At 47.0% G+C, this 26,710-nt stretch overlaps 1 protein-coding gene across 1 annotated transcript in view; it reads right to left on the bottom strand.

Moving 5' to 3' along the window:
* Positions 1 to 26,710, bottom strand: part of LOC144122864 (uncharacterized) — a 968,996-nt gene that overhangs the window by 461,300 nt on the left and 480,986 nt on the right. Inside the window, exon 4 of the mRNA XM_077655844.1 lies at positions 7,412 to 7,506. Within this exon, the coding sequence (XP_077511970.1) occupies positions 7,412 to 7,506 (95 nt within the window). The remainder of the gene's footprint in view (positions 1 to 7,411; positions 7,507 to 26,710) is intronic.

Raw genomic sequence — 26,710 nt, 5'->3', positions numbered from 1 at the left:
GTCGCCATTCATGCCACCCAGCAGAATAATTTCGACTGGATGGATGGATGGATGGATGGATGGATGGATGGATGGATGGATGGATGGATGGATGGATGGATGGATGGATGGATGGATGGATGGATGGATGGATGGATGGATGGATGGATGGATGGATGGATGGATGGATGGATGGATGGATGGATGGATGGATGGATGGATGGATGGATGGATGGATGGATGGATGGATGGATGGATGGATGGATGGATGGATGGATGGATGGATGGATGGATGGATGGATGGATGGATGGATGGATGGATGGATGGATGGATGGATGGATGGATGGATGGATGGATGGATGGATGGATGGATGGATGGATGGATGGATGGATGGATGGATGGATGGATGGATGGATGGATGGATGGATGGATGGATGGATGGATGGATGGATGGATGGATGGATGGATGGATGGATGGATGGATGGATGGATGGATGGATGGATGGATGGATGGATGGATGGATGGAGGGACGGACGGACGGACGGACGGATGGGTGGGTGTGTGGGTTGGTGGGTGGGTGGGTGGTTGGGTGGGTGTAGGGTGGGTGGGTGGATGGATGGGTGGGTGGGTGTAGGGTGGGTGGGTGGATGGATGGATGGATGGATGGATACGGCTGAACCCTTTAAATCGGGCGGTGGATCAAGCCACCTAGCCATGACTTATGAAATTTTACTCTTTTCTTGATTTTAGCCGCCAACCAGATAACCTTTGCTTGCTTACTTCTACCCTCTTAAAATCTACTTTCCCTTCACTGTCGTTAAAGCCCAATGCCTTGGATAAATCAGCCCCGCTGTTTTCCACTGTAGGGTGAAGCCCTTTACAGAAAAGTATCAAGTGTTCAGCCGTTTCCTCCTCCTCTCCGCACGCAAAGCACAACGTGTCTATCCCATGGTACCTGGCTCTATATGTCTTAGTCCGCAAAACTCCCGCCCTGGCCTCAAACGACAAAGAGCTTCCCCTAAAGTTATCATAGATATTTTCTTTGGCAATTTCCTGCCTAAAAATCCTGTATGTTCCCAGTGCTCATTTGGTTAGCATCCCTGTTTTCCATAGAGCTCTCTCTGTTTCTTTAACCTTTTTCTTAACTGGTAATTGCTGATTTTCCCCCCTACTGCTGTCCAGATATTTGCTTGTCAATTTTCTAGTTCGCTTTCTCTATTTCGTATCAACATTCATTATATACAGTTATCTTAAAACTTTCCTAGCCCACTACAGTTCCCTCATTTTTCTCAATCGCTTCTCAAATGCTATCTTACTGCTAGCTTCTCTGCTCTCGAACGACGCCCATCCCATATCACCCTGTACTCCCTGATTTGGTGCTTTTCCTTGTGCTCCCAAAGCTATCCTCCCTACGCCGCGTTGTTTAATTTCTAACCTTGCTTGAACATCTGGTCTCATTCACAGGATCGCATTACCGAAAGTCAGGCTAGGAACCATCACCCCTTTCCAGACCCCTCTTACCACTTCATACCTATTGTAATTCCACAGTGGCCATTTTCATGACAGCTGCATTCCTACTAAGTCTATTCATTACATATTTTTCATGCTCTTTGATATACTCAGCACCGTTATTTATCCACGCCCCAAAATACTTGTACTCATCCACTATTTATAGCATGAACCCCTGTATTCTATGCTCACCGACCTCATCATTAAATATCATGACTACACATTTTTCCTTACTAAAATTGAAACCTAATCTATCCCCCTCTGTACCACATATGTCTATCAACTTCTGTAAATCTTCCTTGCTGTCAGCCATTAGTACTATATCATCGGCGTATATTATTCCCGGTAACGGCTGTTTAATCAATTCTCCTTGCTTGAAAACAGAAAGGATGAAGCCCAGTCCGCTCCTCTCTAGCTTGGTCTCCAACACTTGCAGGTACAACATGAACAACAAAGGAGACAGCGGACATCCTTGACTAAGCCTCCGCTGTATCGCTAAAGCTCTGATACATTTATTCCCATTTTATAAGCACTCTGGTACTTTTATATACATCTTTTAAAAGATTATTTACACCATCTTCCACATCTAGTGTGCCTATTATGTCCCACAGATACCCTTGAATAATGTTGTCGTAGGCTCCCTTAATATCGATAAATGCTAGCCATAGGGGCCTGTGTTCCTTTTCAGCAATCTCTATACACACTATTGTACTCCAACCTCCTTTGTTTCCGAAACCCATTTTGTTGATCCCCTAGCAACCCCTCGTTTTCCACCCAAGCCTGCAATCTGTCCTTTATAATCTGCATCACCACCCTGTACACCACAGATCTCACTGTTACGGGACGGTAGTTACTTACGTCAGCTTTGTCCCCCTCTATCTTATAGTGGGCTATTATAGGAGTGGGCTCGGCGGCGCTACAGAAATGGATCGCCCTAGCTGCCTCCGCTTCTTCATTACGCAGTTCACCCCACTTTCCTGGCCCCGTCTGCTCGCTTTCCTCGGAGTGCTGTCCGCCTGCACATCATCGACAGTCGCCCCGTTGCCTGTGCTGCCCTCTGCGCATACCCATACCGACATGGAACAACCACTGCAAGATCAAGCTTGTACAGCCAAGTGCGATCCTCTGCCCACAGCTACGGATAGTTTGCTTCCGCTGCATTATCTTCATAGCCCCTGGCCACCGTAATCGCTATCTGCGACAATCACCGTGCCCTGCCCTGGATTTGGCTACATAAGGCCCGACCAAACCATCGCATCGCTTAGTGGGCTCGGCGGCGCTACAGAAATGGATCGCCCTAACTGCCTTCGCTTCTTCGTTACGCAGGAAATGAATTATCAAAGCCTTTACGCCAAGCGCTCCAGTAACCGCTTTCTGTTTGTGCTGCCGGGCCCACGCCGATATATTGCTGTGTTTTACGAGTGTTCCCACATGTTGCTGAAACAACTATTACTGGCCGGGGATGTGGAAACAAATCCAGGGCCTCCCCCCTCCTTTGCTGCTGACAATTCTAAAGATATACTTGCCGCGCTTACAGTTTTACAATCCGGTCAGTCAACAATCCTTGAGCAGCTAGGCTCTATCAAGTCCACCCTTGAAGAGCATGAGAAAGCATTTGCGCACCTAAACACTAGGCTTGCGAAGATTGAGACAGATTTCCAGCCTATTTCAAATGAAAGATCTCAAATTGACAGTATACAAAGCATTACCGCCATATGCGCAGCTCAGGTATCTACTTTGACTGCCCGAATGGATGACCTTGAAAACATGTCTCGCCGAAGCAATTTGGCGTTCTGTGGGCTCAAAGATGCGGAAAATGAAAGCTGGAGTAATTCCGAAAATGTAATAATTGATCACTGCCAGGAGAAACTGAATATAACCATTCAAAGCAATAATATCGAGCGAGCGCATCGTCTGGGCACATTCAAAAGAAAAAAGCACCGGCCAATCGTAGCTAAATTTCTGCAGTTCAAGGACAAAGAACGTGTTTTATCATCAGCCTATAAGCTTAAATCGAATGATTACGCAAGCAGCAAAGAATTCTCCCCTAACACCCGACTTGCCCGTACACGCCTTTGCGAAAGCTAACCACGTCCCCTACAAGCTCCGTCACAATAGGCTAGTCTCTAACGATAAAACGTACATCTTTGATCACACCGCTGAGAAGGTGCTCGAACGTAAAACATAGCAGCCACCAATTCCCCTCAGCAGCAATGTACGGTTCAAAAACAATCATCTGTCGCTTTTTACACTAACATTCGTAGTATAATACCCAAGCGTGATTCCTTATGTAGTCATATCAGCGCATCATCCAGTAACGTCCTTTTGCTGACTGAAACATTGCCAAATTCATCAATCTTAGATTCCAAAATCCTGCCCGAACTTCCTGACGTTGATATATTCCGGAAAGACAGACCTGACGGCTTCTGTGGCGGCGGCGTTCTTATCGCTGCCAAGCGCCTTCTAAATTGTTCCATTGTTAACGTAGTAACCTCATTGGAAATGATTTGGGTGTGCTGTCATGCTTCATCTCCTCGCGTACTCATCAGTATATGCTATCGATCGCCTGATACGAACAGTTCCTTCATAACGCTCTTTCATGACACGCTCGATTCTCTAATCTCATCTTACCCACGCACCCCCATTTTGCTTTTCGGCGATTTCAACTTTCCGTCCATAGGTTGGAATGATATGTCCCGCACCCTAACAAGAAGTCAGGCATCTAGTGAATTCTTAAACTCATGCCTCATCGGCCTGTCTCAAATTGTTTCTGAGCCCACCCGCACGACTGACCATTCATCAAACATTCTTGACCTTATTTTAACTATCACCCTGACGAATTCAGTGCTCCTTCGTACATTACGAGCCTTAGTAACCACGTTGTACTTCACACTACCTTTTCTACCAGCGTTCCCAAAAGTCCTAAATCCAAAAAAAGTACTAATGATATAAGACAAAGGAGACTACAATAGCATGAATCGTGACCTTCTTGTTTTCAATAATCATTTTGCTTCTACCTACAACTTACGTTCTGCTGAGTCGAACTGGTCTCTCTTCAAGTCAGAAATACTGCGTTTGATTCGAATTTACATCCCCATCATCAGCATAACAGAGCGAAAACGTTCTCCATGGTTTAATGTTACACTAAATTGTTTAAATAATAAGAAAAGCGCCTTTTCCGTTCTGCCAAGTTATCTAACACCAAATGTGCCTGTAACAAATACCACGCCACTGCCAAGCAATATTCCGATCTCGCTACCCAAACTAAACTCCGTTTTTTTTTTCCAATACCCTCAATGAAATGTTACAAAGCAACCCTAAGCGCTTCTGGAAAACAATCATCCCCGACGTTGATAATACTATATATATCATTGACAGCACTGGCTCACCAGTCGGCGTATCCGACGTACCCCATGTCTTGAACCATACATTCTCTTCAGTTTTTACTAATGAAACAACTCGTGATGTCCCTGATCCCGCGCCTTTGCCGCATCCACCAATGGATGGCATCACCTTCAACGCACAAGGTATTGTTAATATTATCGACTCGCTAAAATTTTCAGCTTCCTGTGGTATCGATGGAATTAATTCCAAAGTCTTAAAGAATACCAAACATGTTTGCAGTCTTATTCTTTCCCTCATTTTTTCAACTGTCGCTTGATACATGCTCCGTTCCACATGACTGGCGAATTGGGAAGGTGATTGCAGTTTTTAAGAAAGGTGACAGATCATCGCTAGGTAATTATCTACCCATTTCGCTTACCAGTGTATGCTCTAAGATCATGGAACACGTCATTTACTCTAATGTTGCCACATTTCTAACATCTGTCAACTTTTTTCATCCAAACCAACACGGATTCCGGAAAGACCACTCATGTGAAACCCAACCAGCTTTGTTCCTGCATGACATTCATTCCTACCTTGACCGCAATATCCCAACTGATGCGCTATTTCTAGATTTCGAGAAAGCCTTCGATAAAGTGCCCCATTCCCGCCTTCTACTTAAAATGTCCCGGTTAAACATTCATCCTAGTGTCTTGAACTGGATTCGAAGCTTTTTTACTGGCCGCATGCAATTTGTTTCCGCTAATGGTTTCTCATCATCTTACTCACACGTTCTTTCAGGAGTACCCCAAGGCACAGTTCTTGGCCCCTTGCTTTTTCAAATATACATTAACGATTTGCCTTCCACAGTAACATCTAGCATCCGCCTTTTCGCGGATGATTGCGTACTCTACCGCCCCATAACTAACGCCGAGAATGCTTGCATACACCAAAATGACCTTGATAACATACAGCAGTGGTGAACTACGTGGCTAATGTCCCTAAATACTACAAAGACTGTGCAAATTTCTTTTCTCCGCCGCCGAAATTATACTCCGCCTACTTTTAAAATTAACGATACTGCCAATATTTCCGCTAACTCTTTTAAGTATCTTGGTATTAACCTCGCTAGTGACTTATCATGGTCTTGCCACATTAACCACATAATAAACTCATCTAATCGAGCAATTGGGTATCTCCGGCGTAACCTGCGCATGACACCTTCTTCCTTAAAATTACTAGCTTATAAAACAATTGTGCGACCTAAACTTGAATACGCTTGCGCAATATTTGATCCCCATCAGTCTAACCTTACCTCAGCCCTTGAATCTGTTCAGAATCGGGCCACTCGCTTTATCCTTTCAAACTACTCGCGATACATACTCTAGCATATACGCCTTGAAGTTCCAACTAAAACTTCCTTCTCTCGCTTCCCGTCGCTGAATTTCACGTCTCTGCCTTTATCACAGGTTTTTCCATTGTTCACCCCATGACAGCAAGCTCATTCTACCAGTACGTCGAACACACCGCACAGGCCATACAAACAGCGTCATCCCGCATCATGCCCGCACTGCTACTTTTCAGAAATCATTTTTTGTTCACACAGCTCGCGACTGGAATGACCTTCCCTCCAACTTAGTACTAATCCTTGATCCAGCCCATTTCAAGACTACTATCAAGGAAGCCATGTCATCGTCTTGATTCTCGTGTAACATTCATTGTTAACCGCTGTTCTTGCGCCCACTCCTCATGTAATGTCCCATCAGGGACCCTTGAGGTTCAAATAAATAATAATATTAATAATAATATATCATGTTCATTCTACTTAATCGCCATTCATCGGGGACTGTCAAATCCAATTTCATTTTATTCACTACCTGTATTATTGTTTGCTTGGATTTTGGTCCTAGCTTCTTTAACAGAATAATCGGAATACCATCTGGTCCTGTTGACGTGCCACTAGGAACCTTCTCTGCCCTTTCCCACTCTCTTTGCTCAACTGAAGCTATTGCTGTAACCGATCTATCCTCCTTCGATAAATTATGTGCAACATTTCTTTCTTTCAATTTTTCTGTCATCCTTGTTCCTATGTGTTTTATTGCTTCATTCCCTTCTAGTCGAATACCCTGATCTGTAACAATAAACCTTTGTTCTAGCCTAGTCTTATTACAGTTAAAAACTGAAGCGCCACCTGTCGTTGCTAAATGCAGTCAGGTGTGCAGAGGTGAGGTAGAAGTAACTGGAACTGTCTGCAGCCTCTTTGTTCCGTTAAAGCGTTATTTGCATCTTTATTTCAGTTAAGCAGGGACGCCTTGTTCATTTGCTATATATAGCAGCAGTTTTCACGTCGCTGGGAAGATCGAGAGATAATTTGTTTCCGCCAGGAAGGAGCTATACCTCTGTATGGCGCCACCATTTACTGAAAGTCACGGCAATTAGTGACCAGCAATTATTCAGATATATAGAAAAGGCACTAGCTTTCTCCACACTTCGGCCGGGTAGGGCAGCAGCAGGTGCTCTTGCCATAAGAATAAGAAAACTGACCAAAACTAGAGACAAGCTAGAGTAAGAGTGCTGGACGAAGACATCTGCTTACGTGGATATATTTTTGAGAAACTCCGCGCCTGGCTTCATTGAAGCAGGAATCTTGAAGAGGAGTGACAGGTCGTCCGGATAGGTCTTGTGAAGAGCCTGAAAAGTGAGCATAATGTTACTCTTTACGCCATCAGAAGGAAAAAACTAACAAACCGACCAAAATGACACCGTAGAACCGACGTTTCGGCGCAAACTCTGCAGCTTCATCAAGGTTGACTGGGTGGAAGCAAGAGGCACGGATCTTTAACCATCTTTTTTTCAACAGCCAAGAGGGACACCCGTTGTGAGAGTCACAATAGGTCACACTGAGCCACAATTGGATCACGGGGGCCCCACTCTGTGAGGCACATCAGTTGGGGCGCAACCAATGGGTCGTCGCGGGTTGGAGGTGGGGCGCCTTTGCGACATCGCGAAGGCATTGTGCATACACTGATCAAAGGGAGCTATGCGAGTGGTGTGCATTCCCGGGTGTGTCTTGAACGCGCCAAGATTCCGCATGCTATCACTTGAGCGCACTGGCCTCGGCATGGCATGCCCAAAGACGATGCGATTCTACTAGTACTGAGAATGCTTTGCGTTTGCAGTGCGCTCTCGATCACAATCGTGGACATCTTTATGAATGCTAAGGCATTATATAGCACAGTTGTGTCCGCAGATCTTGTCGCAAATCGTGTCCGAAAAATGCGTCCACATGATAAAGTCACTCCAGATGAATAAATGTGTAAAGATTTTAATGATATTGAGTAATAAATAATGAAGATATATGCCGCGACGAAGTATGATGTCAAACTGTTTATTAATAAAAGCAATTAATAAATAATTGGGTAATTAATAAATTTGAGTTATTTGCAAAGCTGGAAATAACAAAATGAAAACATTAGCGTCATCAATGATTAGCTTGAATAATTAAGCGAATTAGTGGCCCACGTGACAATATCACTCAAAAATTGAGTCACGTGTCGAGGTGATGACGTCACACAACTGCGTGACTTGATGACTTGCTAAAAAATCAGTTACGTGTCAAGTTAAGACGCCACGCCAACGTCACGTTAAAGGATGACGCAAAATTGAGTGATAACGCTGAAATGATGACGTCCCACACTAGCTCAGTCACAATCGCTGCCACGTGCAGACAGGAGTGAGGAAGAATGATGAAAAGAGACTCCAGCCTATGTAGGCCAAGCAGGCAGGTGCCTGAACGATCTACTCAGAGAGCACCTACGAAATTTACAGAACGCGTCCCTCATAGCCTGAGTCGCTTTGGGACGTTAAACCCCCATAAACCAAACCAAATTTACAGAACACTGAGGACGTGCGCTTAGTAGAGCACTGAAGTTCTTGCAAGTGTTCGCCGCATTTTGAAAGCACTATGGTCCAGGCAAAGGTAAAGACCAGACCTCACGTGACCTATTGGAAGCCTTCCAAATAAAGAAAATGGGCAGTGATTATATTAGCGATACGTCAATTCTACTGAATCGTTCGGAACGTGCACTTTTTTCTGCTAGAAGATAAGATGTAAGTTGGGGATATTGTGATGGCATGCCTTCTCTCTTTCCCTTTTAACGCGCATGCGCGACGCAGCCTATATATTACACTTGATAGCTCGGAATAAAATCAGTTGTGAGTGCAGCGTCTGCGCGTTTTTTGCGCTGCTACTATGCCTAAGATGAAAAGTGACGTGCGGCGCAAAACCGCGTTTGCCGAAGCGACGACGCTGATTTGAGCAACAGACGTCCAAGGTGCAGACGAAATCCCAGCGATGTCATCACTTGTCCACCTTAATGTGGCGGCAGTATTCCCGAATACATTCGCCAGAATTTTGAGCAACCATTCGTCATACAGCATTATCGGTGGTGTAATAGCATTCTCTTCGCATATAGCTTACCTGCTTCAGTCAAGCTGGAGGCTAGTTTGCGACAGATGTTCTGACCAATGATACATGCACCTTCAATTCCATACTTTCTCAAACACTTTCCCTTAAGATGCCTTTCAGGTGTCCACCGAGATGTTGAGACGTGAGGTTATAGCCTACCTTGCTACAGGTGTCCGAAGCTATGAGATATGCATCTTCAGTTGCATGCTTTACGGCGCGTTTTAGTGGTCCAGCGAGATGTTGAGATCTGAGAGCAACTGCGTCCTTTTTCTTTCCTCAAAACCTTTCCTTTCCTCAAACGCATACTTTTTCATTCCTCCACGTAAGCAGGCTTAAGTGCCTTCCAATTTTTTTTTTCCCTGTGAAGCCTTAGAGAAAGATTGTTTTCTTCGCCTATTAGGCTGGCGGAATACTCAGCACAGGGTATTTTGCACATAATGCCGGGTGCTCGCTATACTGCCATGCGGGGTCGTTTCGCTGAAGCATCAACCGTCCGAGGGCTGACGAAGGTGTGTGAGACAAAGTCGCCCGCACACCTCTGGAACGGCGCACCGGGAGTACACTTGCGCAATGGACGATATGCAAAATGCACGGCGCCATCTCTTGGTGCTCAGCGAACTAGGCCCGCCATGTTCGTTCGGTAGAGAAAACGAAACCGCTGGCCAGCGTTGGGTTAAAACAGCTCCGCTCCGTTTGAAACGTGAAATGCAGATGCACTGTTGCTCTACGTTGTGCGCTTTGCAAGGACATTACCATGCGCGCAGGAACCAGGTAAGTTTCTTCATCTCGCTTTTTATTTTTTTTAACTCTGTGCCTACGTGTTAATGACACCAAATATCACGCGAGGTATCATGTGTAGCACGCTGACCAGTGCACACCTTTCGCTTTGTGCGCTGATTTTTCACAAAGCTTAACAGGTGATTTGCGTTCAAACTAGGTTGCGGATCAGAGTCTTTATTCTCTCTGATCAACACTAAGAGTCGATCTTGTGCATTTGCTAACTTTCCGATAGCGCATAGTCGGTCGGACGTGAACATATCGACGCGCACTTCAACAGCGTAATAGAGGCGGCAAATTTTTCAGCCGGCATAGGCCTGTGTTGCGCAATCGTGTAGTCCAGTCGCGAAAATGCGCTTTCATTATTTACCGGCAAATCGTGGCCACAGGCACCGAGTGCCCTTTATCTACTAAGCTCAATCGGTCGTGCCGTGGGGAACTGAGTGCACTTAAGTAACCATACGCCGATTACTGTTTAGTTTCCGAAGTGTTGAGTTGAGTTTTCATGAGTTTATTTGCTTTTAGAAGGGCTACAAAGCTCTCACGGCCGCGGAGCTGCTGCAAGGTCCCAAGGGCTGTTTTCGTTTAATGTGCGATCGCCTCCTCATGTTATGCGCGTTAATGCGTCTGTGTGATGTGGTACACACTGTATAAAAATGAGGTGTGAATGGGTTATTTTTCCAGTGTATCTATTTGTTAATATGCAGTGTTAACAGCGAAATATTCACTCCATGACACAGTTTCAACGAGGCGTATCCCTGGTTGAATCAACGCTAGCAAAGGGTTTGAAGCGGTGGCGTTGCAATTCTCGGATAGTATTGCACAGTGCAGCTAAGGGAATGACAGCACGCAGCCGGCCGAGGGCCTTGTGTGCTTTTATCGCAGTGCACGCAACTGCTAGTGTCAGCGCGCATGGCAGTTCGCAGTGCCACACAAGTTGCTCAACACATTTGCGCACTCAGTGCAAAATAACCGCTCGCTGCCCAATCAGATGAATTTGCCTACACTTGGAAACAAAATAGCGGTGATGATGCGTGACACTGGAACCGGTACTAAAATGTCCGTATTAAAACGACAACGGCACAAAGTTCGACTTTCCAGCCCACTTTCCTGCGCCGACTCTTGCCATCTTCAGCGACAGATTTCAAGAGAAGCTGAGGACGCGGTAGGAGCGTGCTGGTGCTGAGTGAAAAGACCTACATTTGATAACAGGCCAGCACAGCAAGCCGCACAGCAACTGAGGCATTGGCTTCTGAAATTCCACTCGTGAGATTCACGACAGCTACACTCACGGTTTCAGAAAGTACGCATAGTAAACGACGCACCAGCTTGGCGAGCTCAACCGAACCAAGATGGGAACCGGAAGCTATGAGCGCGGTGTCGCCAGACCGCCAAGCAGTTTCGCATATCGTCTATTGATGAGTGGCCTATAGCGCTCGAAGCAAGACCTTATCGAGCATGCACACTCCCATGGCATGTGTCTATTTATTCCTGGTTTTAAGAGGTACAGGGGCCGCCAAGCAGCGGGGATTATAATCAGTGTTTCCGAAACACGTGGGCCAGCGTTGCACTTGTGCCTTTGGTATACGAGATGGGGATACGGGATATGCGTTCCGGTTTGTTGTAAAGCCGTCGGACAAAGTTCTTCGAGTAGCCTTGAGGTGGATGCCAATTACGTCGACGTTCCTCCAGCTTACGTTCGATGTCATAGAAGATTGTCGTGAGTATTGGCTCTTGGCGGAACCGCAGAGACCACGGCTGGTTTCTGGCCTGTAGGGTGATTTCATGTGAAATTTAAGTAGCGTCTAGTGCGAGTAGGTTTCCTATAGCGGGAGAATGCCAGCTCAGGTCTGTTTCTTTTCGCTAGCAAGCCGAGAAATGCGAAACAGTTGTGTGTTCCGCATTCCGGGGTGAACTTGATGACCGATTAAATTGAGTTTGCATGCGCATGAGATCTTCCACTTCTTCAGGATGGCAAAACAATCATTCCCGTGCAACAGAACACTCGGTCAGTCTGTTCATAAACGACTGCAAGGCTCTTTCACCGGTTGCAGCCATCACTGAGGCTGCCACTCCCATTTAAGTGCCGCTGATTTTCCTGAATAATTCGTTGAAGGCCAAAGGAAGCGTGTTGGCCAAGGCAAACAGGACGTGTCCGTAGTGTTGCCGAATCTGTCACACTGCATCAACACAATCTCACACGTCCCTTTCGTCCAGCAGCTTCTCCGTCGCTTCTTTCCTGTGCACATCCGCGGAAACAGGAGAGTCCTCCCCTGCCGAGCGGCTTGCGCGTTTGGCAGTAAATATGTAGGACGAATACAAGCAGTGTGCGGCTGGGTTGCGCGCTGTAGTTACGCTGATGTTTGGCGCCGTTCATACTGGCTCGGACGACGCATACATATGACACAAAATACGCCGACACATTACGCCGTCTCACTTCCGAAACGAGTGCGGTAAAAAGTGTATTGCCTACCCTAAACATTCACGTCGTAAAATTTCAAAGAAACTATGCAACACAAGCAAGGCAGCAATGTGGGCGCGCTTGTCCTATGTCTTCCGTTCCATTTATCGTTTTGTTATTGCGTAGCGCGTTATTCAAACCAGTGCAACACTGCTAATTTATTACTCTCAGTTTTCAAGACGCCTGGACAAAAACTCGCGCTCACCTGTGAAATCCGATCCCAACTGTGTAGTGCTCTCTTCTAGGGGGCAATCTATGGGCTCACAGGGATGGTACCTCCTCCGTTACAGCCCACAGCAATTGTCTCATGTGTACTATCGCTATAGCTCGCTTTCTTGGGCGAAAACCACAGCGGCATGTTTGCACGAGCACCTCGCAGACTCGTCTGCCTACAAGCGCGCAGAGTCGTTGCTGGATGTCGCTCTCAGCCCCGCGAGTATCCCGGCCGGCGCCGTTGAAATCTCAGAAGACAGAACCGTCGCTACACGTGGATAGGGGCTGCACCAAAGAAGGCGCTTTTTGGAAACCCGCCCTCGTCAGGAATCTGCACACAAGAATGGGACGGACGCTGCTCCTCCACGGCGGCTTCAGCGGAGGCACGGCGGCTGCAAGCCAGCCGGCGGTGTCGACGACTGTCGCCTGCCCGCTGGCATTTGCCCGCCTGCAAGACGCTGCTACATGGCAGACAATACAACGAAACTACAAGTTTTGCAGACCATGTTCGCAATCAGAAAAGGGAAGAAAGCGGTCAGTCACCGCAAGGTTCCTGGTTTGGCTGCTGTGTTGTCGCCAGGAAATTCGCCAGCCAGCATACGGTCCACACTGCGCCGACGAACCCAGTTTATTTATAGTTAAGGTTCCCAAAACTGTCATACTGAGACAACACCACAGCAAACTGTCTTGTTCCTCTGCCATTCGTGCAGTGTGACAAAATGTTGGGGCACAAGTTGGTTCGGCAACTTCCTGACGGCTCGCTAGAGAAGGTGTTTGGCTCCGTCACTGATGCGTTTCCGCAGTGTCGCACAGTAAAGGAAAATTATATGGCACCCGCGCAAAAACGCCAGGAGTTGGCACAACCCGTCTATGCTGAGGCAACTACTTTCGGCAAGTAGGTCATCCGCGTCAAGCGCCTTCTTAACTGGGCTGAGTGCCTGAGGAACCGGTAGGCTAGTGAAAATATCTAACTAGACTAACAGCTCATCCGAGCTCAATGTCTTTCGGGAGAGGAGCTCCACCAAATGTGCTGGTTCAGTACATGGGTGGGCGTTATGCCTGTAAGCGGAGGCAAAATACGGTGAATGTTGCTCGGCAGGGCTCTGAGAGAGGATGCACGACTGGTCGAATGAGCACAACGGGCTCGTGTAGTTTGGGGAGACTAGAAAATGGGAGTCGAACTCTTCGTGCAATCAAGCGCCAAGCAAGGCTGCAGTAATTCAAGTACATATCCAAGATGTTTCGTCGGTACGTGGTTGATTGATATGCCATCCAAATAGCCATCAGGGTCATCGTGTACTCAGAGGGAGGCTACGGCCTCGCAATGCTCGACGTGCTATCGAAGCGAAACGTTCCTCAATCGGTACTCTCCATCTACAGAAAACGCACCCATAAATACTACAGGCATCGAGCTGGACGAGGTAACCGTCATAACTGAGTTCTGCAGCGCGTAGTAGTAGTAAGTGGTTCATTAAATATTATATTAAAAAGGAAGGAAAAGATTTTTGCTAGCCCCGGCATCTGCCACAGACAGAGGTGTGCATTTGACCTCAAGTACTTCGACCTTACCTCAACCTCAAATAAAACTTGGCGACCTCACTCAACCCCAACGTCATCACTTGAGGATGAGGTTGAGGTTGAGAAAGTACACAGTTTGGCCGATCCTGTGCACAGCAGCTCGCTATCCTAACAAGCGCCGTACGAAAGGAGGACAAGAAAATAAAAGAATCGTGGCAAACTTAAGCGAAAAAAATGCAAATTAAAACAGGACAACTGCAGGACAAAAACGGACAGGTCACCTACGCTCCTCACAACTGCACTTAGCAATGTCTTCTTGTAATCGGTTCCTTTCACCTTTGAGAGAAAAAGTGTAAAAGAACGAACATATTTGTGCGACACTAACTTCATTAATTTTTCACCAATAATCAGCCCATCCACTTTATAAATGCACCTGCAAATAATACATACTCTGGCAAATTAATATGGAAGCTAGGTGTGATATAGCATCTCGAAAGAAATTTTTTTGCAGCGCCCAAATAACACTCTTAACACTCTTTAAGTAGTCAACGAGTGAGTCAGCATTTGTGCATTAGGCGCATATTACAGTCGCATGATATTGACTAGACAGTCCCATCATACATTCTTTATTCGCTTACATTGTTTTCCCACTGGTCTAGCTAAGTAAAACGCTTGTATATTCTTCTCACATTGCAAGCTGTTTTGGCGTTATTGTGGCAAGGGATCATATACAGCCTTACCTCGTTATTATAGACTTATTTATGGATACACTGAATTATGGACAATTTTCCTGAGGACCGAACATTTTTCAGTCTCTCGACGACTCGTTTATATACATAATTGCTCTTTGGACAGTAGAAAATGCATTAAAGTCATCATCATCATCTGCTTGACTACGCCCACTTATGGGCAAAGGCATCTCCCTTGTGTCTCCAATTAACCATGTCCTGTGAGAGCTGTGGTCAATGTATTCCCACAAACTTCTTAATCTCATCCGCCCGCATAACTTTCTGCCGCCCCTGCTAGGGTTTCCTTCTTTTAGAATCCATTCTGTAAACCTTAAGGACCATCAGTTATCGTGCCTTCGCATTACATGCCGCGACCGAGCCTATTTCTTCCTCTTGATTTCGACTAAGATGTCATTAACCCGCGTTTGTACCCTGACTCACTCTGCCATCTTGCTCTGTCCTAACCTCAGACATCATTTTTCTTTCCATAGTTCACTGCGTTGTCCTTAACTTAAGTAGAACCCTTTTCGTTAGCCTCCACACCTCTGCCCCATAGGTGAGTGCTGGCAACATACAGCTGTTGTATATTTTTCAGTTGAGGGGTATTGGTAATGCCATTCATGATCGGTGAGCACCTGACTTATCCGCTCCGCCTAATTCTTATTCTCATCGTTTCACTCTCGTGATTCGGATCTGCCGGCCCTACCTGCCGTTAGTAGACATATTCCTTCACCTCACTACCAACCATGAAAAGGCTCACTTCCGAGACTGCTGAATGTATTCCCACAAACTTCTTAATCTCATCCACCAGCCTAACTTTCTGCCGCCGCCTCCTATGCTTGCCTTCTTTTGGAATTAATTCCGGTACCCTTAAGGACCATCAGTTATCGGGCCTTCGCATTACATGCCGTGCCCAAGCCTATTTCTTCCTCTTGATTTCGACTAAGATGTCATTAACCCGCCTTTGTACCCTGACTCACTCTGCCATCTTCCTCTGTCCTAACCTTAGACTTATTTTTCTTTCCATAGTTCGCTGCGTTGTCCTTAACTTAAGCAGAACACTTTTCGTTAGCCTCCATGCTTCAGCCCCATAGGTGAGTACAGGCAACATACAGCTGTTGTATATTTTTCAGTTGAGGGATATTGATAAACCGCCATTTATGATCGGTGAGCACCTGACTTATCCGCTCCGCCTCATTCTTATTCTCATTGTTTCACTCTAGTGGTCGGATCTGCCGGCACTACCTGCCGTTAGTAGACATATTCCTTCACCACGCTACCAACCATAAAAAGGCTCACTTCTGAGACTGTTGAACACTAGTGTGGTTTCCGGCATATTAATTTTAGACCCACCGTCTTGCTCTGCCTGTCTAACTGATTGATCATGCTTTAGAGTTCATATTCTGAATAACTCAGCAAGAAACGTCGTCAGATAATCGTAGCTTACTAAGATATTCTTCTGTAGCTCTTATTCCCACCTGTTCCCAATTTAGGCACTGGAATGTCTGCTGTAAGCAGGCGGTGAATAGCACTTGCGAGTTCATATCTCCCTGCCTGACACCCTTTCTTATTCGAAGTATATGGAGGAATTTATGGAGGACTGTGGTAGCTATGCAGTCGTCGTAGATATCTTCCAGTATTTTTTACATATCGCTCCACTACACCGTAATTCCGTAATGCTTGCATATTAGCTGCCAAAGCTAAAATCCCCGTACTGGTGTCCGCAATGCTTTCCCGCTTTTGAGCGACCATTTCGACCATTGCAAAGCAGTATCATTTGTTGGTGTCAGCACACGAGTAAAAGATTTTTTTTTGTATATCCCACCCTAGTTTCCAGGAGGCTGATGTGATTTTTGTCTGATGAACTTGCCTATTGTGCAGGAAGCACCCATCAGGAATGAAGCTTGCTAGAGGCAGAGGGGTCTTGGAGTCGAGGAACTTATGTGCGCAAAAAAAAGGAGATTAATAAACAATAATGATACCCGTCACGTGGTTGGAGCGAACGAGCAAGTCCAAGACCCAGAGTTCGTTGACTGCTGTTTTCCATGCTGCAGTTCCTCTAAAATCAAAAAGGGAATGAATCCCTGCATTTGTCGTCAGCAAAGTGGGAATTTGGGCCGGTTGGAGCACAGCGATGAAGTTAGAACAGAAGCGCAAGCGGGACGCCGGTAAACACTGGGTTGCTAGTCAGCTCTTCGTTTGTGTCTGCTCTCTCTGCCTCGTCCCAGCTCTGTTCTCACTTCGTTATAGACTTATAGTTAGTTGCCTTGTCTGCGGCTAGCCTGGAAACTCCGGCAGCACCTTTTCACTCTACTTCATGCAGGCTTTGGGATAAGCGCTTCGAATATAGCCATTTTTTTCCAAAAGCGAGACAGCACTTGCCCCCAAGTCTAAAGTCTCAATAGTGCGGCAGAGCTGCCTAGAGCGGTTCGGGTTACCCTCGCGGTAAACTGATCTGGAGCCCTCAAAGCACCCCTCTAGCGTCCGATCGCGCCTCTGAAACTTTCAGCGGCTCTTCAAAGAGGCCAGAGCCGTTCTGCCGATAACTGCGGTGCCGCAACATCGTTGAGCGTTGCCCCGCCAGTATCCTGTTTTCCGGCCACCGTCGGAACAAGCGGGAGGTAGGCAAGAAAGCACCATCGCGCGGATATTCAAAGGGAGCAAGCTGTTACTTCGTTTCCTGGCCTGCTAAAGCGGCATACCGCACATTCCGGAGATCGACGAACCAGGGAGAAAATTTGCTTCACTGGCGCAACCATCCCCAGGCGATAAGCTGATGGACTCGGTCATTGGGTCGACAGAGAATGCCGACGGCACTGTCGCATTGCCGTGCTTGCGGCTACGTAAACCCAACGCCTGTTCGTGCCCGCCTACGGTCGCCTTGAGCAGGGGGGCGGACACCGCAACTAGCAGGGTGCGTACGCTCTAGGGGATGAGTGCACCTCTGGCACCGTCGAAGCTAAAAATAAGGAACGCTTCCACGCGCCTATAGAAAGCTGCACATTATTGTTTCTATTCACAATACTCGAAGCTCATCTCTGGCTGTTACAGTTATACCTTCTGATGCACTTCGATTGAGCAAGTGCACTTGCTACCACTCTTTCCGAACGTCCAGAGCGCCCTACATTTTGTCGAAGCAAGCTGTTCACAAATGTGCAGAAAATTGTTTGCAGCTGTCTATAGTAAGGGAAATACGACCCCGTTCTGAAGCTTTAAAATGGCCAGCACGAAGCTCTAAAGAACGTAATTGAATGCTTCTGTGACGTGCTAGATTGACTGGTGCAAGCAGCAACTAAGTGGTTTGTGCTTCTGAAAGACCTCCCATACTCGCATTTACTGCACTTCCGAAGATCACAAAAAGACTTGGTCTAAATCCACTTATTTAAGCCCGCTGCCATGGCTATGAGCCACCGCAAAAAAAAAAAACGCTACAGGTTCTCTAGGATAAAGAAAACCGAAAGAATGCCCTTCACGTAGCTCAGCTTTCAATTAGATTGAATAATATAGCTCTCCGCGGTACGTACGACAGTAAACACTCACCACAAACTTCATTTCACAATAAATTGGGCTTGTATTTTTCCTCGATATTCATTTCATGGATGACCCACTTTATGGACACTTTTTGACAGCGACAAATGTGTCCATATTAGCAGGACACGATTGTATGAAATTACGAGCCATAACAAAGAAGGAGAGACTAGAACTTATTAGGGTGGAGCTAAAAATAAATAATATATACATATCCGGTTAATATTTATCAAACTAGAAAAAACTGTTTACTGTTCGAAGGGGATGACTTTGATGAAATCTAAAAAAAATGCCACACTCTTAGACTGGTTTTCCTGGCTTCGTTTTTTTTTCGTCCATTCATCAGTTGTATTAGTTAAAAGCCACAGTAATAACTTCTCTTTGCTAATGTAGGTTGCAGTAATTTCCGTCGAGTAAGCGTGTAAAGTACAGTGGGGTTCCCTTCACTCGAATTCACAAGAGCAGCCATGACGTAAAGGATTGTAACGGGCGTGAACGCGATGAAGCGGCCTTGGTATGGACCGACCGCTTAGCGAGCAACTTCTTATCTGCTTGTTGGGTTGAGTATATTTCCTTGCAGTATAAGGCACTCAAAGCTACCCCGTCAGCGTGAGTTAAGTGCTTCACGCACAAGCGCCTGTCACATATAATAGGGAGTCGAAAATAAAATTATGAAGGAAAGAGGTGGGAGGAAGAAGACGTGGATTAACCGAAGACTAAAAAAGATGAAGGAGAAACATTCGGTGAGGTGGAGAGAGATGATTAGTGGAGAACAGAAGAAGGAGAAGACGACAAGGCTTACGAGGACTAACGCCAAGGCTTTAAAAGGGCGACAAAAGCATTTGTTGGGCGAGTTGGTGTTCGACAAAAGCATTTGTTGGGCGAGTTGGTGTTTACGATGATCCATAACTACAGCGCAAACGACAGGACAGAGATGAAGAAGGGACGCCACAGGGCGCCAAAGGGCGAGGAAGAACGAGGGACGGGGGGGGGGGGGGAGAACAGAGAAGCGGAGGCTCCGGCGGGTCAGGGACGCTTCGGCTAGAGGAGAGCGACGCCGGCTACTGCTCCGGTGAACTCGCGTTCTACGGCTTCGCATCGTGTACTTCCTGCCGTTCCTGAGCACCTTCCGGGGAGTGAACAGAGCACGCTACCACCTGCTACGGCCAGTGGTGTCTCCAGTGCTGTTGCCACCCATCCGGGTGGTGCCCCTAAGGCCAACAACACCGGCATCGCCTCCACGGGTGCTTGGACCGGGAGCTTGTACGACGTAGCAGCGACGCCACCAGCGACGCCAGCCGCAGCAGGTCAAACGCCATCTCGGCGCCGGCTACTGGACCCATACAACGCCGCAGCCACACCGAACCAACTGTGAGCAAGAAAGCCGACCGCTAACAGTAGAACGTTAGTAGTAGACGCTGGTAGCAGAGTTCCCTGGTCGTGTGTATTTATAGTCTGTTTTTCGTTAGTTTTGTTAGTTTTTTTGTGCTAGTGTGTGTCATGTATTACACCCTATAGGGTGTATTAAATGGCAGCGAGAGCCTAGAAATTGTGACGGAATACGTCTACTTAGGGCAGGTAGTGACAGCTGATCTGGATCATGAGAGGGAGATAACTAGAAGGATAAGAATGGGGTGGAGCGCATATGGCAAATTCTCGCAGATCATGAGTGGCAGTTTACCAATTTCCCTCAAGAGGAAAGTGTACAACAGCATAACCTTACCGGTACTCACCTACGGGGTATAAACGTGGAGGCTAGCGAAAAGAGTTAAGCTTAAGCTAAGGACAACGCAGCGAGCCATCGAAAGAAAAATGATAGGTGTAACGTTAAGAGATCGGAAGCGGGCAGGGTGGGTGAGGGAACAAACACGGGTTAATGACATCCTAGTCGAAATCCAGAGAAAGAAATGGGCTTGGGCAGGGCATGTAATGCGAAGGCAAGATAACCGCTGGTCCTTAAGGGTAACGGAGTGGATTCCAAGAGAAAGTAAGCGTAGCAGGAGGCGGCAGAAGGTTAGGTGGGCGGATGAGATTAAGAAGTTTGCAGGCAAAGGGTGGATGCAGCTGGCAAAGGATAGGGTTAATTGGAAAGACATGGGAGAGGCCTTTGCCTTGCAGTGGGTGTAGTAAGGCTGATGATGATGATGATGATGATATGGTGTATTAAATGTGCGTCGGTGTGGGTACACCTGTCGCCTAGTCCATTCTTTCGGTCCGAGTGTTCTCCGGGGAGATCCGTGACAAAGATAAGTGGCGAGCCTGCCAGGATTCGTTTCCTTGTTTCTTTTTTGCTTTGTCTTTCCGATCTCTCGACGGGAAAAAGTATGTAGTTGACAAAAACGTTAGAACTGGCGCTCAAGCTAGGGCTAAGCAAGGAAGCAGCTGGCAAAGGATAGGGTTAATTGGATAGACATGGGAGAGGCCTTTGCCCTGCAGTGGGTGTAGTAAGGCTGATGATGATGATGATGATGATGATGATGATGATGATGATGATGATGATGATGATGATGATGATAGGGTGTATTAAATGTGCGTCTGTGTGGGTACACCTGTCGCCTAGTCCATTCTTTCGGTCGGAGTGTTCTCCGGAAAAATCCGTGACAAAGATAAGTGGCGAGCCTGCCAGGATTCGTTTCCTTGTTACTTTTTTGCTTTGTCTTTCCGATCTCTCGACGGGAAAAAGTATGTAGTTGACGAAAACGTTAGAACTGGCGCTCAAGCTAGGGCTAAGCAAGGAAGAGGCGATGTGTCTCTTTGACGAGGACAGAAAGAGGCAGAGAGAAGAGGCCGATAGGCAGAGTGAGGAGCCGTGCAAGCACGCGCAGACGCTCGCGAAGCAAAAGAGCGCGAGGGTAAAAGAGCTCCCAAGGCAAAAGAGCGAGAAGAGAAAAGAGCTCCCGAGGCAGAAAAGTGAGAAGCTAGAACTCGCGAAGCAGAAGAACAGGAGAAAAGAAGGATAGAACGGGATAAGGAGTGTATTTTGTGGAAACAGGCGCATGTCGCGGGAGGATATGAGGAGATTACGGACAATGATCAGCGTTCCTTAGCGGGTACAGAATCTCCTAGACCAGCCAGAGTTTGCCCACGGAAGCTGATGGCTTCTTTTGATGACAAGAGAGATGATTTGGATGCATATCTGCAATGATTCGAGCGGATAGCTTTGGGCAAGGCTGGGAGCGCAGTGAATGGGCCACGGCATTAAGCATGTGTTAAGTCGGAGAGGCGCTGAATGTGTTTGGAAGGATGCGTGCTGCTGATTCCATGGACTACGAGAAAGTCAAGAAGGCACTTCTCCAAAGATTCAGGCTTACGGCAGGTTTCCGTGAGAGATTTCGCACCGCGAATCCTGAGGATTCTTTCCTGCAGGCTGACCAATTATTTTGATAGGTGGCTTGATATGTCAAACACCGAAAGTGTTTTGAAGGGTGTGCGTGACAAGCTGGTCACAAAACAATTTTTAGCATGTTACAGCTCAAAGCTAGCGCTATTCCTAAAAGAAAGACAGTTTTATTCACTACATGTTTGCCCACACTGCAGACCGATTTCTCGAGGCTCAAGGGAGGAAAAATATGAGTAAGACAAGGGAGAAAACACAAAAGGTCCCAGAGACAGATGCGACAAAACCAAGAGCATATAGTGGTGCAACTAAGGCGACAGTAAGGTGTTTTATCGCGGCAAGGTGGAACAGAAGCGTAGATTGCTGGGCGAGTTGGTACATGTTCACGTGAAAAAAAAACAGCGAGAAAAGACGCAAGACCACAGGAAGACACACACAGATTGTCGCCGGCGACAGTGTGTGTGTGTGTCTTCCTGTGGTCTTGCGTCTTTTCTCGCTGGCTTTTTTTCACGTGAAGGTGGGACACAGTGCATTGGACTGTCGTACTGGTAGCGTTGCCCAAAAGACACAGGTTGTGTGTCAAGGTTGTAAGAGGATGGGTCATACTCTGGATGAGTGCCGATAGAGAACGCAGGACCGAGCTGCATGCGTGGTCGAATCTCGGGCAGAACTGGTCACAACTCCTGAAGTTCCACTGCTGAAAGGAAAGCAAACGCCGCTGGGAAATGAGGCAATGCCTGGAACACCCAAGTCGAATGCAGCAATGCCGGTGGTGGTTGGGCAAATTGGGCACCGTCCGATATTGCTTCTTAGATACAGCGGAGCCAACACTGTTTTGGTTAGGAGAAGCCTGGTGAAGGACGAGGGCCTTACAGGGGACGCGTCGGCCGTCACTCTTTGTAGATAGCACAGTCAGGTACCTTCCTGAAGCCAGGATTCTAGTGTCCAAGCCATATTATACTGGAAAGGTAGTGGCAAAATGCGTAGACCAACCCATCTACGATTTCATCTTGGGAAACATTACGGGTGCAAGAAGTGTCGAAGAACCCGATCCCGAGTGGAAGATGCTCGACCTTGAAGAACACCCAGAGGAAAGGCCCGCGACAGCTGAGACGGGTGCAGTCAGTTTCTCGTCGGCAGTGGAGACAAGAGCTCAAGCCACAGCCCGAGCAACGCAGCGTCGGCTCTCTACTCCCGTTACGATGTGCCTGAGCGTAACACCGGGGAAATTTGCAATTAGGCAAAGAGAAGACCCGCGCTTGAAGGCCTGCTTCGAAATTATCGGGGAAAAAGGGAAAAGAAAGAGGAGTCATACGTCATTCGAATATCAATTGGTAAACGGTCTTCTGTACAGGGAATGTATATTTAGCTCAGGAAGGCGGGTCTAACAGCTGGTGTTGCCGTAAGAAATGAAAGAGACCGTGTTACGCATATGACATGACGCCATTATGGCCGGATACCAAGGTGTTCAAAAAACAGTGTCTAGCATCACCGAGGTGTTCTTTTGGCCGGGCGTCCAGAGTGACGTAAAGCTCTTTGTTCGCTCGTGTGACGTGTGACAGCGCACAGTTCCGAAGGGAAGAGTTGGTCCCGTGCCTCTGGGCAAGATGCCAGCCATCGACCTACCATTTCAAAGAGTGGCTATTGACATTGTGGGGCCAATCTCTCCAGTATCCGCCAGAGGCAATAGATATGTGCTTACTCTGGTTGACGTGGCCACTCGTTATCCAGGCGCTATTCCATTGAGGACAATTGACAGTATCCAAGTGGCGGAGGGTGTTGTGGAACTGTTCTCGCGTTATGGGTTCCCGGGGGAAGATTTGAGTGACCGGGGCTCGAACTTCACATCGGAACTAATGAAGGAGGTTAAGCGCCTTTTGTCAGTAAGGCAGTTAATGACAACGCATTACCATCCCATGTGTAATGGGCTTGTACAGCGGTTCAACGGCACCCTCAAAAACATGACCAAGAAAATGTGCCAGGAGAGACCTAGTGATTGGGATAGATATCTCCCAGCTATTATGTCCGCTGACCGCGAAGTACCGCAAATGAGTCTTGGTTTCCCGCCCATCGAAATGTTGTAAGGAAGAACCGTTAGAGGTCCACTTACAATATTCAAGGAGCTGTGGGCTAATAAGGAGATTGCATCAGATTTCAAGACAACATACACATACGTTCTTGAGTTGTGGGACAAGTTGGAGGAAAAATGCAGACTGTCACATCAAGGCCTGGGAAGGGCGCGCGAACGGTATAAGGGCTACTATGACAATAAAGCCACTCACAGGAATCTGAATCCCGGCGACAGGGTTCTTATCCTGCTACCCACGGATCATAACTGATGCAGCGGAGGGGCCCTTACCTTGTGACGCAGAAGAAAAACGACATGGATTATGAGTTAGTGATAAATTACACCAAGAAGGTTTTGCATGCAAACATGTTGAAAAATTACGAAGAAAGAGTTCCTGTACAGTGCGCCCCCCAAGGTAGCATGCTCGATAGTAGCCGAGGAGACAGATGATGTTGCCGAGGTATCCACGTGCAGTGGGAAGAAAACTGTAGGATGGGATAAGGCGCTAATAATCTACTATTTGAATGAAGACCGAAGATCACAGATAAAGGCCGTACTCCAAGGCAAAGAGATGTGTTTTCGGATGTGCCGGGCAAAACGGATGTCATATGTTCCAAAATGGATCTCTCTACAGATAGACAAATCAGCGTGAAGCAATAACCACTACCTTTAGTAGTTAAAGAATCAATTGAAAATGAGGTGCGGGATATGTTGGAGCTTGGTGTGACTGAGAGGTCGTGGTCAGCATACAATGCGCCTCTCGTGGTTGTCAAAAAACCTGATGGTTCTAACCGACTGTGTGTAGATATTCGTCGGCAAAATGACATCATAGTACCTGGCGCCTAACCTATACCTAGAATACCTGCGCTTGTCTCGTGTGTTTCTTCTCTCTTGTCCCGTCCTTTTTGTGCAGTTATTCATTGTTGCCGTAATGTCGTACCAACTAGCCCCTCACCGCACTCTTCTATACCTAGAGCGGGTGTGGTGTTCGCTAAGGTGGCTCACAAAAGTTTTTTTCTAAATTTGACTTAGCTAAAGAGTATTGGCCAATACCAGTGGAAGCTTCGTATAAAGAGAAGACTGCCTTCTCGTGCTCGGCGGGTTTATTCCAGTTTAAATTCATGCCTTTCGGTTTGAAGACAGCATCTGCGATATTCACGAAGCTGATCAGGAAGGTTTTGGATGGGCTCTAAAATGTAGAACAATATATTGATGACATCCTTGCGGCAACAGATAAATGGGAAAAGCATGTAATTACGCTGGAAAAAACTATTTTGATAGAATTCAGCAAGCCAGGTTTACCATAAAACCGGCAAAATGTGAGGTGGGCTTTGATGTCATTTCTTTTCTCGGACGCAAGCTGGGGATGGGCCGCATCGCGACGAAAGACATCTTGGACAAAATACAGGCCCAGACACCGACGACCAAGAAAAAGGTACAGTCGTTCCTGGTTTTAACGGGATACTACAGGGAATTTATTCCCGATTATGCCCACATAGCCGATCCGCTTGTCGAAATCACTAAGCAGGGGGCAAGCATTAAGCTGAATTGGACTGCTGAACATGAAAATGCATTCGTGATGTTGAAATTGCGTATGGCGAAACCGCCCGTTCTTCTTGCTCTGAATCTGGATAAAGAGTTTGTGCTTCGCACTGATGCATCAGACCGAGCTTTGGGAGCCGCACTCTTGCAAGAAGAGAATCGCGTGCTACACCACGTATTTTTTGCAAGAGATTATCGGCTAGTGAACGTAACTACTCCACTGTTGAGAAGGAATGTTTGGCGGTGGTGTGGGCACTAAATAAATTCCACATTTAACTTTATGGGAGACATTTCAGAATTCAAACGGATCATCAGCCGCTTGAATACTTAACCAACACCAAAATGAACAATAGTACAGTCAAGAGATGGAGTTTGACCTTGCAAGAATACTCATTTCAGGTAGAATATAGAAAAGCCAGAGACAACGTTGGAGCGGTCTTCATGAGTAGAGCCAACTGAACAGCTCTAGGTATTTCTCGGATGTGTCTTGTTGTTGTTGTATTGAGATTATAGAACGGAGTGTGTTGTGGACAACAACATGGTTATTAAGGACACCGCACGGACAACGGCAGTGGTGTGTTAATGTTATGTATATGCAGTTTGGTGAGCTGTGCTAGTGGTGTGCTTTTGGTGCGTGCTTGACATCTGCGATGTGTTGTGTGCTGCAGGAACAGAATCCCCACAGAAGATAGTCGGTTGGCTTAATGGCTTGAAGATGAGGTTGGCGGGAGCAAGGGAAACGCAACGGTCGTCTTGGACAAACGACAGTACGTGAACAAGATGACGAGCATGCTGGAAGATGAGAGAACCTACTTGCCACAAAATCGAGACCCCACTTCAAAGGTGCAAAGGGACTTACAGAAACTTTTGGCTGACGTCTTCTCCTTTGTCCCGCCACAACACAAGTCCCTCTACTACTTCCTCTTCTGCCACAATGGTACCGCTCCCGCTCTGTATGGACTGCCAAACATCCACAAAGAAGGCAACCCAATGCGCCCAATCGTCGATTTCACCCGCTCCCCGCTTCACAAGCTGTCGAATTATTTGCATCGTGTTATCTCCGCTTTGGTTGGTAAAAGCGAAACGCACGTGCACAACTCAGACGACTTCATTGAAAAGGTTCGCAACATGGCTATAGAGGACGATGAAATTTTGGTGTCATTTGACGTGAAGTCGCTGTTTACGAGCGAGCCCACTGACGAGGCCGTGACGGTTTGCACAGATGCGCTCCAGGCGGATGCAACCCTACCGGAAA

Source organism: Amblyomma americanum, chromosome 3 (genome assembly GCF_052857255.1).
Source record: "Amblyomma americanum isolate KBUSLIRL-KWMA chromosome 3, ASM5285725v1, whole genome shotgun sequence".
Lineage (NCBI taxonomy): Eukaryota > Metazoa > Arthropoda > Arachnida > Ixodida > Ixodidae > Amblyomma > Amblyomma americanum.
This window is presented reverse-complemented; position numbering and strand designations above follow the sequence as displayed.